We start from the raw sequence: 15,506 nt of genomic DNA, 5'->3' as shown, positions 1-15,506 counted from the left end.
TCCCTCCATTCACGCCTGTCGCGACACCACTGGAGGCGGGCTGCACGATGTTGGGGCGTGAGCGGAAGACGGCCTAACGGTGTGCGGGACCGTAGCCCAGCTTCATGGAGACGGTTGCGAATGGTCCTCGCCGATACCCCAGGAGCAACAGTGTCCCTAATTTGCTGGGAAGTGGCGGTGCGGTCCCCTACGGCACTGCGTAGGATCCTACGGTCTTGGCGTGCATCCGTGCGTCGCTGCAGTCCGGTCCCAGGTCGACGGGCACGTGCACCTTCCGCCGACCACTGGCGACAACATCGATGTACTGTGGAGACCTCACGCCCTACGTGTTGACAAATTCGGCGGTACGTCCACCCGGCCTCCCGCATGCCCACTATACGCCCTCGCTCAAAGTCCGTCAACTGCACATACGGTTCACGTCCACGCTGTCGCGGCATGCTACCAGTGTTAAAGACTGCGATGTAGCTCCGTATGCCACGGCAAACTGGCTGACACTGACGGCGGCGGTGCACAAATGCTGCGCAGCTAGCGCCATTCGACGGCCAACACCGCGGTTCCTGGTGTGTCCGCTGTGCCGTGCGTGTGATCATTGCTTGTACAGCCCTCTCGCAGTGTCCGGAGCAAGTATGGTGGGTCTGACACACCGGTGTCAATGTGTTCTTTTTTCCATTTCCAGGAGTGTAACTTCGACGTTGAGAAGATAAATAACGCTTAAGGGAAGACAGAATTTCTTTAGGATGACTGATCTGTTTAAAAATATCTTTTAATGCTGTATAGAAGAAGAGAGACTATTCTGTTCATAATTTAAAATAATTGGTGTTTGCCTTTCACTGTACTAAATTTCGGAATGCCGAAATTATAAATGAATGTCTTGTAGGAAATTTATCAGAAGTGAAGATTTTTTCCTGTTTTCGGTTTCGTGTAGTAGATGTTCAAAATATTTCCCATCTTGTTCTGCGTTTGTTCACCTTATAAGACCTAAAATAGCTCTGCAGCTACCATGCTCCATGAATTGAGCTTGAGCTGTAGTAGATCGTTGTAAAATCAAGGCGATTTAAATCTGGTCACCTAAAATTCTTTTTATTTCAAATACGTTAGTCACCATTAAGAAATAAGCCTCGCATTCCATGACAAAACATGAATTTTCTAACCATAAAATTTACTTTGAAATTAATGAAAGTATTAATTGTTTACAATTAATATGGTTGAGAAAGTTATTTTTCAATAAAAAATTAAAAAGTATTTTAATAACATTCATAATCACTTTCTTCTATCATGAAGTTCATTTCAACTCATCTGGACCAGGAAGAGGTTTTGAGAGATTAGATTGGATTGGATTAGATAAATCTTGAATGCGACACATCGTAATGATGTGCAACGTGTCGGTGGAACCGCCATAACACACAAACAAACTTTTCAAACCACACAAAACTGTTTAGACTTGAAGACTTTGTTCAGCCTCACCAATTCTGTACGAACTTCACTAAAGTTTATATCTACTAAAAGAAGCTGATATTTTTCCACTTCTTCCGTATTTTTGTTGGTACACGACTAGTTTGTCTTTTGGGTCATTTTCAGATAATTTTTGATATAAAAAAGAGCACAAACACTACCTCCACGAATATATATGAAATGATATGAATTAACTTATTAGAAGGTTATTACAAATAGAAAAATATGCCGTATGAATTCAAATGGAAACGCCTTTAAATTTACTTTTATTATTCGTTTTTGTTCGCATATATGCTGTCTTATTGGTTTGGCAGTTTGACTTTTTAATAAGGCGCGAAAAAAACCAAAAAGACAGCATGCGTGTGAACCAAAACTAACAGCAATCGTATATTTAAAGATGCTTCCACGTGAATGCAAATCAAATTTTTTCTACTGCAGGTAACTAGCTTTGTAAAGTTACTTTCGTATCACTGCGTTTTTATTTGTGGAGATCGCGTAGTATGCGCTCTTTTGTGCAGAAAATCACTTGAAAAAGGCCTTAAAAAGCAGAAACTAGTCGTGAACCGAAAAACAAATACAGCATAAATGAAAAACTACGAATTTCTTTTAGTAACTTTCTTGCTGTGTTACCCGCTACGAATAAAAAAATTAGTTCTATTGTCCAGTATATTACAGGCAATTCTATTCGTCTTTAAATATTTGCTTAATGCGCGTTGTTTTGTACTCACCACAGAATTAAGCACTAATATAGTAAACCTCAAACATAAACATAAACTGCGATAGATTACGAAGATCGTGTGTTGCTATACACGAGTCAAGAACAGCTGCTTCTTTTATCCTCCACGAATTACTATTGCCTTAAGATTTAGGAATGTTAATGCTCCCATTGATACCATCCAAGATAGATCAATGCCCGGTTTTCCAAAGGCTTACGCTTAAGAGATACGCGCATTAACTTTATTTCATCTCAGAGTACTAGAAACCGCATAATACCTTCTGGACAACACGCTGCCTGCGGTTCCAAAGTGTCCAGTCTTATATCACGTAAAGACTAAGATAGAAATGAAGAGTTGCTGATGACTCAAGGAGGAAAATGGAGTACACGTCACGTCTGCTGAATCACTGTACCGTTCACTCTATCTGATCAGCTGATATCTGCATACGGATGCTTGGCAGTTTGGCAGTGTTATTCCCTTTCTAACTTCCACAAACGAGGAATACGCCGAAAGAAAAAAACAAGGGGGGGGGGGGAGAAACGTGGTGAGAACCGATGCACAATTACTGATGTCAGTCAGCGCAGCATTAATTTCCTTTCCCGATGGCAATAGCCGCTACGCACAATACCAAATGAGAGAGAGAGAGAGAGAGAGAGAGAGAGAGAGAGAGAGAGAGAGAGAGAGAGAGAGAGGGAGGGAGGGAGGGAGGGAGGGAGGGGGGGGTTGGAGGGGGGGGGGGGGAACTGGACACTGCCTTTGATCCCTTTCGGAGCTGACAGTCGTCCGACGCCAGCATTCTCTGGTTGCCTGGGGCATAGGCTATTTGCAGCGCGCGCCAGTTGTGCAGTCTTGCCGCTATCCCCTATATGCATCTGCAGGCGCGTATAAGTACTCGAATGCGTAACTCGATTACATGAAACTAAATTTAAATGCATTGTCATTTCTTAAGGTTGAAACATGAGTTTGCAGTTCATTTTATGACACTGCACACAAAATCTTTTTTTCTAATTAAACACTGACCCCTCTTATTGTTGTCCTCATTTCATAAGCTGGTTTTATGCTTATCTCCGTGCTAAGCTATCTTGCACAAGTCTCTTCCTCTCCGAATAACTACTGCACCAACATCCATTCGAATCTGCTTACTGCACTCATTCATTGGTATTCCTCTACAGTATTTACCCTCTCCCACACACTCCCATCCATTTCCAAACTGACATTTCCTTTATGCCCCAGAGTGCGGCGTGTCAATCGATTCCTGCTTCGACAAACTGTACCATAATTTTTTCTTTCCCCAGTTCGTTTCAGTACCTCCTCATTATTCATATAATTTACCCATCTAATCTTCAACATCCTTCTGTGGCAACACATTTCAAAAGCTTCTGTTCTCTTCTTGTCTGAAGTGGTTATCGTCCTCCTTTCAATTTCGTAACAGCGTAAACTCCAGACAAATATCTACAGAATACACTTCCTAACACTTCTGTTTGTACTAACGTTAACACATTCCTCTTTTTCAGAAACGATTTTCTTGCTATAGCCAGATTGCATTTTATATCCTCTGTACTTCAACTATCATCACTTATTTTGCTGTTCAATTAGTAAGACTCCTGTACCACTTTTAGCGCCTCATTTCCTAACCTAATTTTTTCAGCATCATTCGATTCAATTCGACCATATTACATACCTCTTGTTTTCTTTTGTTGCTTTTCGTTTTATAAGACACAATATGTTCCACTCGAATGTTCTTCCAGCCCCTTTGCTGTCTCTGATAGAATTACAATGTCACCTGCGAACCTCAAAGTGTTTTTGTATTTTTCCTGAACTTTTATACCCTCTCGAAATTCCTCTTTCGTTTCCTTACTGCTGTTGAATGTACGACTGAATAATATTTGGAAAAGCCTACAAATCTCAATCACCTCCTTCTCAACAGCTGCTTCCCTTTCATGTCCTTCAGCTCTTAAGAGTTCAATCTGGTTTCTGTACAAGCTGTAAATAAACTTTCACTCCCTTATTCCACCCATTCTAAATTCAGAATGTGAAAGAGTGTCTCCCAGTCCACACTGCCAAAAGCTTTCTCTGAATCTGCAAACGCTATAAACGAAGGTTGACCATTCTTAAACCTTAAATTCATCGTGTTGTCATTACGACTATCGTTACGAAAGAGCAGATAAGCAGTTGTTTTGCATCCCACTTAGTAAATGAATCGACATCATTTACTTCCTGTACGATGGACGAGGAAGAATTATGGGCAAATTTTAAACACATTGTAAATCACGCACTGGAGAAGTATGTGCCGAAAAAGTGGGTTACGGACGAAAAAGACCGGTCGTGGTTTAACAGCGCAATTCGGAGAATACTCAGGAAGCAAAGACAGTTGCACTCGCGGTACAAGAAAGATCGAGAGAATGAGGACAGGAAAAAGTTAGTAGAGATTCGTGCTGCTGTAAAAAGAGCGATGCGCGAAGCATTCAACCACCACCACCGTCATACCTTAGCAAAAGCTCTTGCTGAAAACCCAAGGTAATTCTGGTCTTACGTAAAATCGGTAAGCAGGTCGAGGGCCTCCATCCAGTCACTCACTGATCAGTCTGGCCTGGCAACGAAAGACAGCAAAACGAAAGCTGAAATTTTAAATTTAGCATTTGAGAAATCTTACACGCAGGAGGATCGTACAAACATACCGCCGTTTGAGTCTCGTACAGATTCCCGTATGGAGGACATAGTGATAGACATCCCTGGGGTTGTGAAGCAGCTGAATGGGTTGAAAATAAATAAATCGCCAGGTCCTGATGGGATTCCAATGCGGTTTTACAGAGAGTACTCTACTGCATTGGCTCCTTACTTAGCTTGCATTTATCGCGAATCTCTTGCCCATCGTAAAGTCCCGAGCGACTGGAAAAAAGCGCAGGTGACGCCTCTATATAAGAAGGGTAGAAGCACGGATCCTCAAAATTACAGACCAATATCCTTAACATCGGTTTGTTGCAGGATTCTCGAACGTATTCTCAGTTCGAATATAATGAATTTCCTTGAGACAGAGAAGTTGCTCTCCATGCATCAGCAAGGCTTTAGAAAGCATTGCTCCTGCGAAACGCAACTCGCCCTTTTTCCACATGATATCTTGCGAACCATGGATGAAGGGTATCAGACGGATGCCATACTCCTTGACTTCCGGAAAGCGTTTGACTCGGTGCCCCACTGCAGACTCCTAAGGTACGATCATATGGGATTGGTTCCCAAATATGTGAGTGGCTCGACGATTTCTTAAGTAATAGAACCCAGTACGTTGTCCTCGATGGTGAGTGTTCATCGGAGGTGAGGGTATCATCTGGAGTGCCCCAGGCAAGTGTGGTAGGTCCGCTGTTGTTTCTTCTCTACATAAATGATCTTTTGGATAGGGTGGATAGCAATGTGCGGCTGTTTGCTGATGATGCTGTGGTGTACGGGAAGGTGTCGTCGTTGAGTGACTGTAGGAGGATACAAGATGACTTGGACAGGATTTGTGATTGGTGTAAAGAATAACAGCTAACTCCAAATATAGAGAAATGTAAATTAATGCAGATGAATAGGAAAAAGAATCCCGTAATGTTTAAATACTCCATTAGTATTGAAGCTCTTGACACAGTCACGTCGATTACATATTTGGGCGTAACATTGCAGAGCGATATGAAGTGGGACAAGCATGTAATGCCAGTTGTGGGGAAGGCGGATAGTCGTCTTCGGTTCATTGGTAGAATTTTGGGAACATGTGGTTCATCTGCAAAGGAGACTGCTTATAAAACACTAATACGACCTATTCTTGAGTACTGGTCGAGCGTGTGGGATCCCTATCAGGTCAGATTGAGGGAGGACATAGAAGCAATTCAGAGGCGGGCTGCTAGATTTGTTACTGGTAGGTTTCATCATCACGCGAGTTTTACGGAAATGCTTCAGGGACTCGGATGGGAGTCTCTGGAGGAAAGGAGGCGTTCTTTTCGTGAGTCGCTACTGAGGAAATTTAGAGAACCAGTATTTGAGGCTGACTGCAGTACAATTTTACTGCCGCCAACTTATATTTCGCGGAAAGACCACAAAGATAAGAGAGATTAGGGCTCGTACAGAGGCATATAGGCAGTTATTTTTCCCTCGTTCTGTTTGGGAGTGGAACAGGGAGAGAAGATGCTAGTTGTGGTACGAGGTACCCTCCGCCACGCACCGTATGGCGGATTGCGGAGTATGTATGTAGATGTAGACGTAGGTTGGTATTGCCTCGCATGTTCCTACATCTCTCCAGAATAATTATCTTCTGGTGTTGCAATTCTTCTTATTTCCATGCTTGCTAAGAAAAGTGGATGAGGAATTCCGCCCTGTACAAGACACCTTTGGAGTTTTGTTTGACCGAGACATGTTTCAGCACTTTTTGTGCCATCTTCAGTGGGCTATTTTATTTTCTTTCTGTAAAATTGTTATTACATTTTAACGTCTAGACAAAATATTTGGTACAAAACATTTACATTTGTGAATCAAGTGGTTGTTGTCAAATATTGTACATGGTTCGTTTACAATTCACAGTTGAGATATGCATTTATGATCTGATGCACTGTATGTTTTTTATTACAATATGTGTAAAGTCCTGATTTTATAGTTTATTTGGAAAAATGATGGCTGTATGCATTAGCTTACATACCTTACATGAAGCTATTTAATGTTTATGTTGGTAACTGTAAGACTGTTACACAATCTACAACTTGTCATCTACAAACAGCGAAAACGTAATTTTTAGTTTTGTTTCTTATGCATTTCCGAACGAAATCAGCATGTTACATCACAAACAAGGGAGACAAACACCACAACATCAAAACCGTAAGTAACACGCGAAACAACGCGATACATACTCATTTTCGATCGGAAATGCATAATAAACATAAATGAAAATTACATTTTCGCTGTTTGCAGATGACAAGTTGTAGACTGTGTAGCAGCCTTACAGCTACCAACATACACATTCAATAGCTTCATTTAAGGTATGTAAACTAATGCATACATCCACCTTTTTTCCAAATAAGCTATAAAACCAGAACTTTAGACATATTGTCATAAACAACATACAATGCGTCAGTCCAGAAATACATATCTCAACTGTGAACTGTAAACAAACCATGTACAATCCTTAACAACAATCACTTCATTCACAAACGTAAATATTTTCCACCAAATGTTTTCTCTAAACCAGCCCATGAAAACAGTCAAGTTGCTTTATGGAGTGAAACCACTTTAAAGTAGATTTTGTAGGGAATTTTTGAAAGTTGCATCGAACAACTTTAGGCAACTGATATTTGATTCTGAACTTCACGTACTATATATATAAAAAAATTACAGAACTCTGATTACCCTCTGGTCCCTTTGTCAGTTTCCGACTTATGGTAAAAAAAAAGTGTGTTTCAGTTCATAACGTAAAGTTGGTATGGCAACTAGTAAACAGTTAGAAGAAAGTAACAGAGGAGTTGAGAACTTTTTAAGACAAGTTGACTGTAAACTATTTTTTGTGGAATATGAAATGAGACTGTCTAGGTTCCAAACGAATATGACACCAAACGGCACTATGGGACTAAACATGCAGTTATGTTTGATAATTACAAGGGACAATTTCGACCAGGTGAACGACTTAAAAAGTAAACTTTTTGCTCAACAGCAGATATTTACAAGGACGAATTCAGAGTCAACATGCTATGTGAAAGCAAGCTATGCAGTAGCTCTGATACCGGCAAAAAATCAAAGCCACATTCAGATGGCGTTATGGTAAAGGAATGCTTAGAGACAGTCGTTGAAATTATGTGTCCAGAAAAGAAAAAGGATTTCTCAAAAATAAGCCTGTCTCGTCAAACTATTAGTAGATGTGTGGACGACATTGGAGGACAAATTGAAGGTAATTTAAAAAATCGTGCTTATGAAATTATATTTTATTCTACAGCTTTGGATGAATGCACAGATATCGTTGATACCGCCCAAGTGGCAATTTATGTCAGAGGTGTTGATGCTCATTTTAGTAAAACAGAAGAATTCGTGGCATTTCATCCACTTAAGAATACCACGAACTCGCGATATTTGTTGGAAGCAGTTATTTTGCCATTAACTCGTTTTTCGTTAAAACATAACAACCCATCCGGGCTAGCATCGGATGGTCCTCCAGCAATGGCTAGGAAGCCGAAAGTTTAGTTCAGTTGACTGAAAACGAGGCCCGCAACTTTGACAATTCGTCGATGTGAAACTTTCGTTGCATTATCCATCAAGATAATTTATGTGCCGAGTACCTCAAAATGGACCATCTCATCGATGTAGTTGTCAAAACAGTGAACTTTTATTAAGTCGGAAGGATTGAATCGCCGTCAAGTCTAAGAATTTCTGAAGTATTTGTATTCAGAGCACGATAACATTTCGTTTTATATAGAAGCAAGGTCGCTAACCCGTGCAAAAATGTTTAAAAGAGTGTTTGATTTGAAGCAAGAAATTCAATCATTCTTTGAAAGCAACTCAAAGAGACTCCCGCAGTTCGAAAATAAAGACTGACTTTCCAATTTTGCATTCTTGTTCGATATAACTAGCCCTCTAAATGATATTACTCGTCTCCAAGGAAAAGATCAGCTGATTAATGTCACGCATGATCTTATTTTTACATTCCAAATGAAACAGGGCTTTGGGAATAACAGCTACGAATAAAAACTTCTCACATTTCCCAACATTGTCAAAGCAATCGGACGTCACACAGGCGGCAGCAATTAAATACGCTTATTCGATATCTGACTTGAAATACGAATTCGAAAATCCATTTCAAAATTTTAAGAAACATCGTCCGCTTTTTTGTATTTGCTACGCCATTTTGCAAATGTCTACAGGGATATCTGCAAATTGGATACTGAGAAATGCAATGTGACGCAGAGTTAAAAGAGAAATTTAATCAGGTTGGTCTGGAAGAGTTCCATAAAACATATTTGGACAAGAAGAAATATCCAGCGTTTTTTACAAACATGCTTTAAAAATGATTTCATTAGTTGGAAACACTTACGTGTGTGGACAGCTTTTTAGTTGGATGAATTACATCAAATGACAAACGAGAAGACGAATTACTGATTTTCATCTGGAAAGCTGCGAGTAGCAACAACTTCAGCTGACATCGACACTGACTCACTTAGTTCAGTCAAACAAAGGCAAACATCCCACTAGCTTTGTATTTCATTAAATTGTATAATAAATCTTCTGTCCTCAGATTTGTTTTATTTGCTTTAAAAAATAAATTAATATTTCTTGCTTGTTTTGGTTCACAAAACAAAAATTTGTAATGCGGCCTGCGGAGATATTCCCTCTCAAAAATTTGGCCCGCCTGCCGAAAAGGTTGGCCACCCCCGTTCTAAATGCTAATGTGTAACAACAATTTTAAAGAAAGGAAACAAAGTAGCCCACTGAAGACAGCACAAAAAGCGCTGTAACACGTCTGGGTAAAACAAAACTCCAAACGTGTCTTGCATGTGGCGGAATTCTTCATCCACATTTCTCCAGAACCCAAACAGATCTTCCCCAAGGTCTGTTTCTACCAGCTTTTCCATTTATATGAAATATATCGTGTCAGTTTTTTGCAACTATGATATATTAAACAGATAGGTAATATTCGCATCTATCAGCATAGGAACTGTTACATTCTTCTTGAAGTCTGAGGGTATTTCGCCTGTGTATCTTGCTTACAAGATGGAGTAGTTTTGTCATGGCTAGCTCATCCAGGAATATCAATAATTCTGAGAGAGTGTCGTTTACTCCATGGGCCGTCTTTCGACTTAGGTCTTTGAGCGCTCTGCCAAATTCTTCTCACAGTGTCATGTCGCCCATCTCACCTTCATCTACGTCCTCTGCCTTCTGTAGAGTATCGCCTTCAAGTTCATTTCACTTGTACAATCCATCCATATATTCCTCCTACATTTCGGCTTTTCCTTTTTTATTTAGTTCTGTTTTGCCAGTTGAGCTCTTGATATTTATGCAGCAGATTTTTCTTCTCTGTAAAGGTCTCTTGAATTTTCCTATAGATGACAGTTGTCTTCCCCTAATTATGCATTATTCTACATCCTTGCATTTCTAATATAGCCATTCCTGTTCAACCATTTTGCACTTCCTGTCACTCATTTTTAGACGTCTATAATTTTCTCCTTTCGTCAATGGCAATCGATATCTCCTGCCTTATCCAAAGATTCCTACTTGACTTTGTCTTTTTGCCTATTTAATCCTCTGCTGCCTTCAATTCTTCATCTCTCAAGGCTACCCATTCGTCTTCTATTGCGTACGTTATCCCTTTTTCAGTTAATCCTTGTCTAATGCTCCATTTGAAACGCTCAGCAACCTTTGATTCTTTCAATTCGTCCACTTTCCTTTTCCTTAATTTTCTAGTTTTCTGCAGTTTCCTCGGGTTTAATGTACAGCTCATAAGCAATGAATTATGGTCAGAGTCCACATGTTTCCTTGCAAATGTTTTGCTGTTCAACATCTGTTTTCGAAATCTTACCATTATGCAAGATATTTGAAACTTTCCTGTGACTCCAGGTTTCTTCCATGTTTACAATCTTTCCTCGTCATTTTTAAACCAAGTATTAGCAATGATTAAATTATGCCCTATGAAAAATTCTGCCAGGCCGTTTCTTCTTTCGTTCCTCTCCCCAGTCCATGTTCACTTATTATTTTTACTTGTTTTGTTTTTCCTGCTATCGAATTCTAATCCCCCATGACAGTTAAATTTTCATCTTCCTCGACTATCTGAGAAATTCCTCACGACTGTTGTATACAGGCCAACGAAGATTCTCTTAAGTGAAAAGCATGTTGTAACGGAAAGCGGTTTTAAAATGTTACCATCATTTGAGCGCTTAAGTTTGTCTTGGTCTTTGAAACTTATTTAGTAGTGAATGACTTTTCTGATGGACGTAACATTCCAGTTTTCTGCTGTATAACTCAGCCTTGCTCGTAGAGCGTAACGCGAGCACGCTAGCTTGTGAGACAGGGAAGGATGCTAGAACCATTTCGAATCCGCACGCCGGTTAACGACCATAAGTCTGGCATACTGGCCGTCCAGAATGCGATTTTTAGGCGGTTTTCCACGCTCATTCATGCAAATACTGTCCTTATCCTCAACCTCCGCCTCAGAATCAATTCATATTCATATTTATTTATCAACCATCGATCATGTTACACGATATGGATTTCATAGTGGTCAACTAACGGCTATGGAGACAGGATGGGCATCCGTGCAAGAGAGAGAGAGAGAGAGAGAGAGAGAGAGAGAGAGAGACTGACTGTTGAACAAACTCTCGCTGACGCTCGTCAGCTATACTACGGTATTGTTATAAAACTCTAATGCGGAGTTTCTGTTTCAGTACGTTTGGTCAGGAAGTGAAAGCTTGTCAAGTGTAGAAAGTGGTGTAGGAAGAAACACCCGTACTGTCTGCTGTCCCTGAAATACAGTCCACAGTTACTGGAGGCAAGAACAGCCTTTCCTACACGAAGTTCCGTTTTCCTGTTTCTCATTTGTCGCCTGTTCCCTTCTGAATGTAACTCAGCTGTTTTCATCGGAGCAGTTGCATGGCCATCATACATGTATATTCGAAAGTGTATTAATCTTTGAGTCTCTTTGGCGTTTCCGCCATATGACAGGTTTTCAGAAAGTATTGATGATAACTTTAGTTTGCTTCTCTCTTTAAAAACGGTAATTAGAACTAACTAAATAGGTTTTACCTACTGTGTCCTAGCTACGTTTCTTTGGCGTATTATTGACGTAACACGTTGTTACCCTTTTCATCGAGAGCACTGCCGTTATTCTGGTAGTCTTGCTGGTAAAGACGACACAATCAATATAATTTACTAAATTCGACGTACAAGTGAGGTATAGCACCATGTTGTAGGTATATTCAATCCTTACTGTCGGTCTCCAGCTGAGACATGAGCCAGTCTTTCAGGATGTCTCGATTCACGTGTCCTGTAACTGTTAGTCGTTTGAAGGTAAAGCAGCCAAAAACTTTAAACTACAATATCGCACAGAATATATTAACTTGTAACGAGCTCGGATGTGTTTCGTCTTAGTGCAGGATGTTTTTCTTCCACAGGTTTAGTCATTGGGGTATGTTCGCTGTGTTATTCGCAGTTGGTATTGCTTTATCACTGAAGATAAGCTTCTGACACAAACCATTTCACCTAGCGTGTAGTTGTATCATTGCCGTAGGGTCTTCAGAATATATGAATTTGCACTCTGGCTGCCCACAAATTAGGTGCACGATAAAATATTTTAATTTTTTTTAAACTATTAAAATCTTGAAAAAAACTTTTTGGTAGCCGCTTTAGCTGTTAGCAATTCTTCTGTTACACAGCATAATACGCTACCGGTTTAGCGATGATTTAACCACATCATCGTATGTATACATATAACTAATTTAACATTGGTTAAAATACACGGCCTAGAATGTCGAGTACCGCTTAAATTGGATGGTTAGAACATGAAACATCAAAAATTCCAGTGGGTAGCAGGCGCAGACAGTGTACGTAGATGAGCACTGTGGGCAGCGGGTACGGACCAGTGATGAAATATCAACACGTGCCAGCAAAAGACACGTGGTGGAGACGTACCTATGCTTGAAATAGGAAGACAGGCCAGTTGACAGGCCAGTCAACGCAATGTTGTTAGAACTGCGCGCAGTAAGCTCGGGAGAAGCGGCCAATAGGACTTCGTGTAGACTATTGCGGCTGGAGTTCATTTCAGTAAAATTCTTCAGGATGTGATAGAAGTAACAACGTGTGACGCGGTCGCATATCCAAAAAATTCATTGGATTTCCACAGAAATCTTCTCAAAGGCAAAACAGGATAACAATTCAAAACTACGTAGGCAGACACTAATGTCAAAATAAAAACGCATCAGCTTTTCGCGGTAAGAGATGCAGCTTTAATTAGACCTCACTAACTCTGCCCTTTCTATGAGACACCACCTCTGACTATCTAATAGGAGCCATGTGCCTCTTAACGACGCCGCACTTGCTAACCCCCAACACTCGTCTCCAAAAAGCGATCAGAGGTCCACGCACGTCATGGGAACGCGCTCACAAATAACTATAAGCTTTCTGTGCATTGACAGATTATACTGTTCGACCACTATGAATCACTAATTCCCGACTTCAGTAACACTTTTAAACAGCGTCTCCATCTCAGTAGGTACACGAACTGCTGGCTGGTCCGACGATTTCTCGAGCTCCAAGCATCAGTCTGATACTGTTGAAAGATTGAGGTCTTTCACCAAAGCTGGCCTGATATGAAGAGTGATGGTTCAAATGGCTCTAAGCACTATGGGACTTATCATCTGAGGTCATCAGTCCCCTAGACTTAGACCTACTTAAACCTAACTAACCTAAGGACAGCACATACATCCATGCCCGAGGCAAGATTCGAACCTGCGACCGCAGCAGCAGCGTGGTTCCTGACTGAATCGCCTAGAACCGCTCGGCCACAGCGGCCGGCGATATGAAATGTGACTGTCTTTTGATGCAGATAGCGGCATTCCCACTGTCTATCTCATTCTTCATCTGTTATTACTTGTCTGGAAGTGGCTGCCTCCTGCTAGAATTTCTAGCATTATTGTTCCCAACTTCATGGCACTGGGAGAATATGTGACGTCATTGGAAAGCTCTTTGACTTTTGACCGACCTTAGCCATCTCTGTCGATAACATTCAGCTTGCTTTATGATTCTCCCCTACGCCCCACTTTATGTGAATTAGGGAGAATCTAAGAACCAGATTGCCAGACGTTACGATCGGGATTGAACTGCGAAAGAAAAACATATGGGCATTGGAGATAAGTAGCCATTGCAGACAGAAGAAATATAGGTGTACCTCCATAATACGTACAATCTCTAGATGTTATATCTCACGTGGTAAGATTTACAGTGGCATTGATAAATCGTAAAGAACGCTCGGCCGTTATGAACATTATTCACGGAACAGAATTTAAAAAACATAGTTTTCTTATTTTGTGTTTGTATTTTCTGAGAAATGAAAACGAATAGCTGCGGAAACGGCCGAAACACGGAGCAAATATTACTGTTCCTTTGATCTCTTCTGCAGTAGAAGTGTGTTCAACTCACCTGGTGGAAAGTTCCTCGGTTTTCTTGTGTCGAGGTACGCGAGAAGCAGCAGGATGGCAACGAAGATGAGCCCCGCCACCCACATTCTGTAAACAAACAGACAGGGCACTCAGATCAAACAATTACATGCTATTACAATACGTCTTAGTAAATTATGTAATAAACATGTTGCAGTTTTGCGCATCTCTATGCAGCTTTTCAGCAAGATCGAAAATGATGTCTCGTAAGACGCTATTGATTCCAGTTTAGTCAGTTTGGCATCAGATACTGGGAAACGACCAATAACATAGTTTCCTGTAATTTGGTACATAGAACAACACATTTCGAAGAAGTACATTTACTACTTGACCAAATCGTCCGAACGCGGAATTGACAGTAGACGCGGCCTAGCCGGTATGAAATTAGGTGGGGAGTATTGTGTTGTTGGTCACGAAGAACATCCCGAAATCGGCTCGTCCTGTAACTGGGCAACTAACAACAACGCAGGCCGACAACTCGTTGGCGGTACCTACCACGAGAATAATTCTCTCCGCAGCAGCCTGAGGACGACTCAGCTCCACATCACTAGAAGCAATCTTGCTGCGAGAACAATTTTCTCCACGGCAACTTGACGAAAAGCATCCGCACATCAACATCACCCGACGCCTATCCAGCAACTCAGGTAATCATAGCACCACACCGAGTGGTTTACCAGGAATAACGTTATAATGTTTAACGTGCACACATGCCGAGCAAGGAATGCTCACCATATAAGCGGCTGTCGACTGTGTTGTCGGTAGCGAAGCAGTAACAGTAGAGTGGGACGATCAGGGCAGCTCAGTCACTTCGAGCATGCACTAATCATTGGATATCTGAGTGACAGATCGACCAGGGACATTTCAGGCCTTCTAAGCCTGTCCAAGTTGACATTTTGTGACGTGATCATGAAGTGGAACAACCACACCTAAACCATAACCAGCCAGACTTCATGTACTCACGGACAAGGACCGTCAACCATTGCGAAAAGTGGTGGTTAAAACATCACATGAAATTAGTGGGAGGAATCACTCGCTAGTTCCAAAGTGCTGCCATGAGTCCAACTAGCACAATAGCTGTTTCTTCGTTTATGTATTTGCAACATGCTTCATTACAGTGGTTGCAATATTACATGTAGGTATTTTGTGTGTGTGTGGATGTGGATTGTAGTGTTAAGTTTGTGCTGTATGA

At 41.1% G+C, this 15,506-nt stretch overlaps 1 protein-coding gene across 1 annotated transcript in view; it reads right to left on the bottom strand.

Annotated features, from left to right (window-relative positions):
* Window positions 1-15,506, bottom strand: part of LOC124795425 (probable cytochrome P450 303a1) — a 151,738-nt gene that overhangs the window by 102,237 nt on the left and 33,995 nt on the right. The window contains exon 2 of the mRNA XM_047259453.1: window positions 14,301-14,386. Within this exon, the coding sequence (XP_047115409.1) occupies window positions 14,301-14,386 (86 nt within the window). The remainder of the gene's footprint in view (window positions 1-14,300; window positions 14,387-15,506) is intronic.

The sequence above is a fragment of the Schistocerca piceifrons genome, chromosome 4 (genome assembly GCF_021461385.2).
Source record: "Schistocerca piceifrons isolate TAMUIC-IGC-003096 chromosome 4, iqSchPice1.1, whole genome shotgun sequence".
Taxonomy (NCBI): Eukaryota; Metazoa; Arthropoda; class Insecta; order Orthoptera; family Acrididae; genus Schistocerca; species Schistocerca piceifrons.
Note: the sequence above shows the minus strand (reverse complement) of the source record. Positions and strands in the feature narration are given on the sequence as shown.